The sequence below is a fragment of the Nannobrachium achirus genome (genome assembly GCF_963921795.1).
Source record: "Nannobrachium achirus genome assembly, chromosome: 13".
Taxonomy (NCBI): domain Eukaryota; kingdom Metazoa; phylum Chordata; class Actinopteri; order Myctophiformes; family Myctophidae; genus Nannobrachium; species Nannobrachium achirus.
Window position 1 is genome coordinate 51,863,386 of NC_137833.1, and position 2,324 is coordinate 51,865,709.

Sequence of the window (2,324 nt, forward strand, 5' to 3'; positions counted from 1 at the left end):
CCCAAAATAATCATATTTTAACTGGGGACCCCCGACCCTGAAGAGTTGAGGAAGTATATTTTGTATAACACGGTTCTATTGTGAAAATAGCAGATCTACATGCTCACAACGCCTCGCAACGCGAGGCGTTGTGAGCATGTAGATCGGCTATTTTCACAATTTCTGGCTTTAATATTTGACAATTTGGCCAATGTTTAATTTGTCATTTTAGAGGTATTAAAAAGTCCTTCATTTTTCACTTTCGAAATGTGCAGATACCCTCTATACACTGGGGGTCCCAACCCACAGGTTGAGAACCACTGAGCTAGTTGACAGTGCAGAGAGACATAATTGCCTTCCTTTGATCCATTAGCAAGGGGCCAATTACTACTTATTGGCATCAGCTGCCAGCTGTACACAGAGTCTGACACAATCACCTTCCCTCTGCAGTGCTCTGTCTGTCTCATTTCTCCAAAAGATTGAAAATGATTAAGGATTACTGTGATTATGGTAAGCTTACATTTCATATCGCATTCACCTTACCTGTAACTTTCAGTACTCCCAGAAAATATTTAAAAAAAAAAAAAAAAAAAAAAAAAAATTTTTTCCCGATTTTTTTTTCCCGATCTCCGATCTTATAAAAACGGCCATATCGGCGGCCGATCCGATCACGTGATCGGGATCGGGCAACCCTAATGCAAACCCCTACACCAGAAGCATAATCTGAAACAGAACATACACAAGATTTATATAATTGTGTATGTACGTATGTATGATATCCTAAATCCTTACAAGCTTTCACCAACGTCACTATTCTCCTGCCTGTTTGTCAACATTTTCTTTCTCTATGTTACACCCACTTCACCAACACAGGAGAGAACTAAAGAACTAAATGCCACTAAAAGACTTCCGTGAGCCTATCTCCCGGAACCACCCAATACCCCGGATGATATCAAAAGGGTCTGACGATCGTCGTTGCAGGAAGAACGCTTCGTCGCTGCAGTCGTCCAATGTCTGGCTTCACCCCAAGGCTTCCTTGAGTTAAGAACTTTCCTAGTTTGCCTTTTTATTTAAATTTGGAATAATACCTGGCACTTGGCCGACATTTGGGTAAACTAAACCACTGCAAAAGTGAAAAGAAAAAAAGAAAAGATATATTTTTTAAATGGCATTCGGTGACCTGTTCAGTCATATATTCAACACCAAACACTTTCGGGCGGCCTCAAGCCTAGTCTGGAGGACCAAAAATAAATGTGAATATATAAATGATCTGGAGGAGAATGCTTTGAGTCCAGGCATGATCAGAGAGTGGCCGCATATCCCTCTGTTTTCTCAAGTCCTTTCAGAAGCAGCAGACAATCAAAAAGCAGATGTACCGGGTCGTTAACGTATCTCTTGCTCCAGGCCGTCTTTGAAGAAGATCATTAATGGTCACATTGCTCCAGGCCGTCTTTGAAGAAGATCATGAATGGTGTAACGCCGTCTTCACGCTTCGCCAGCATACCGATCGTGCCATCCAGGTTCCCCGACTTTCCCAGGAAGAACCGGTAGTTATCCAAGTTACCCTTGATCCTGTTCACCTCGTCCTTGGCACCGTCCTTGAAGGGCTGCACTCTTTCTGGGTTGCTCTCCTCCAGCCTATCCATGATCGTTTTCATGTATTCCTTTATGTACGCGGTGAAGCTGCTTTTGAGAACGTCCCCCGTCTCCCCCTTGAACGTCTCCTGCAGTGTGTGGTCGCAGACAATGTCCGCTACAGAGGAGGAGCCCGCCTGGGCCTGGGCTTCAGCCGCATCCTTCTGGGACATGGAGGCTAGGAGGGCGTTGTCGATTTTATTCGGCCGGGTGACCATCTTTCCCTCGACTTCGATGATGAGTCCATTGTCTTTGATCTTGTAGATGTCAGAGAACATCACGTCGCCGGTGATGATGTCCTTGTAGATGACCATTTTGCCGTGCTTTTTGGGTTGTTTCGGGGAGACAGGGAGAAGCTTGCTGTGCTGCCCTAACGGGACGAGAGAAGAAAAGACCCTAATTTCCCCTTTTTGATGAGTTGACATTTTGTTAAGTTTGGTTTGCTGTGCTTATTTTGGAATACCATTGCCTTGGGCTGGTCGCCCTGCCCCTCGTCCCATTGCCCCCAGCACTGGCCAATAGTTACCCATTAGTGACCCACTTAAGAATGACTATTGGTTATAATATCAGTAGTTAATGGATCATTCATAAACCTTTAGTTAATAAGTTATTAATGACTTGTTAAGCATTAATAGTTAGTTGAGGATTAATAATGACCAGTGGCCTTATCACCAGTTAATAGATCATTTATAAACCTTTAGTTTATGAGT

General features: G+C 43.6%; 1 protein-coding gene across 1 annotated transcript; it reads right to left on the reverse strand.

Moving 5' to 3' along the window:
* Window positions 1-1,403: 1,403 nt before the first annotated feature.
* Window positions 1,404-1,928, reverse strand: LOC308297413 (translationally-controlled tumor protein homolog; the record flags this gene model as incomplete). The annotated part of the gene is made up of 1 exon (XM_080740823.1): window positions 1,404-1,928. The coding sequence occupies one exon, from the start codon at window positions 1,926-1,928 to the stop codon at window positions 1,404-1,406; it is 525 nt and encodes a 174-aa protein (XP_080596949.1).
* Window positions 1,929-2,324: the final 396 nt, after the last annotated feature.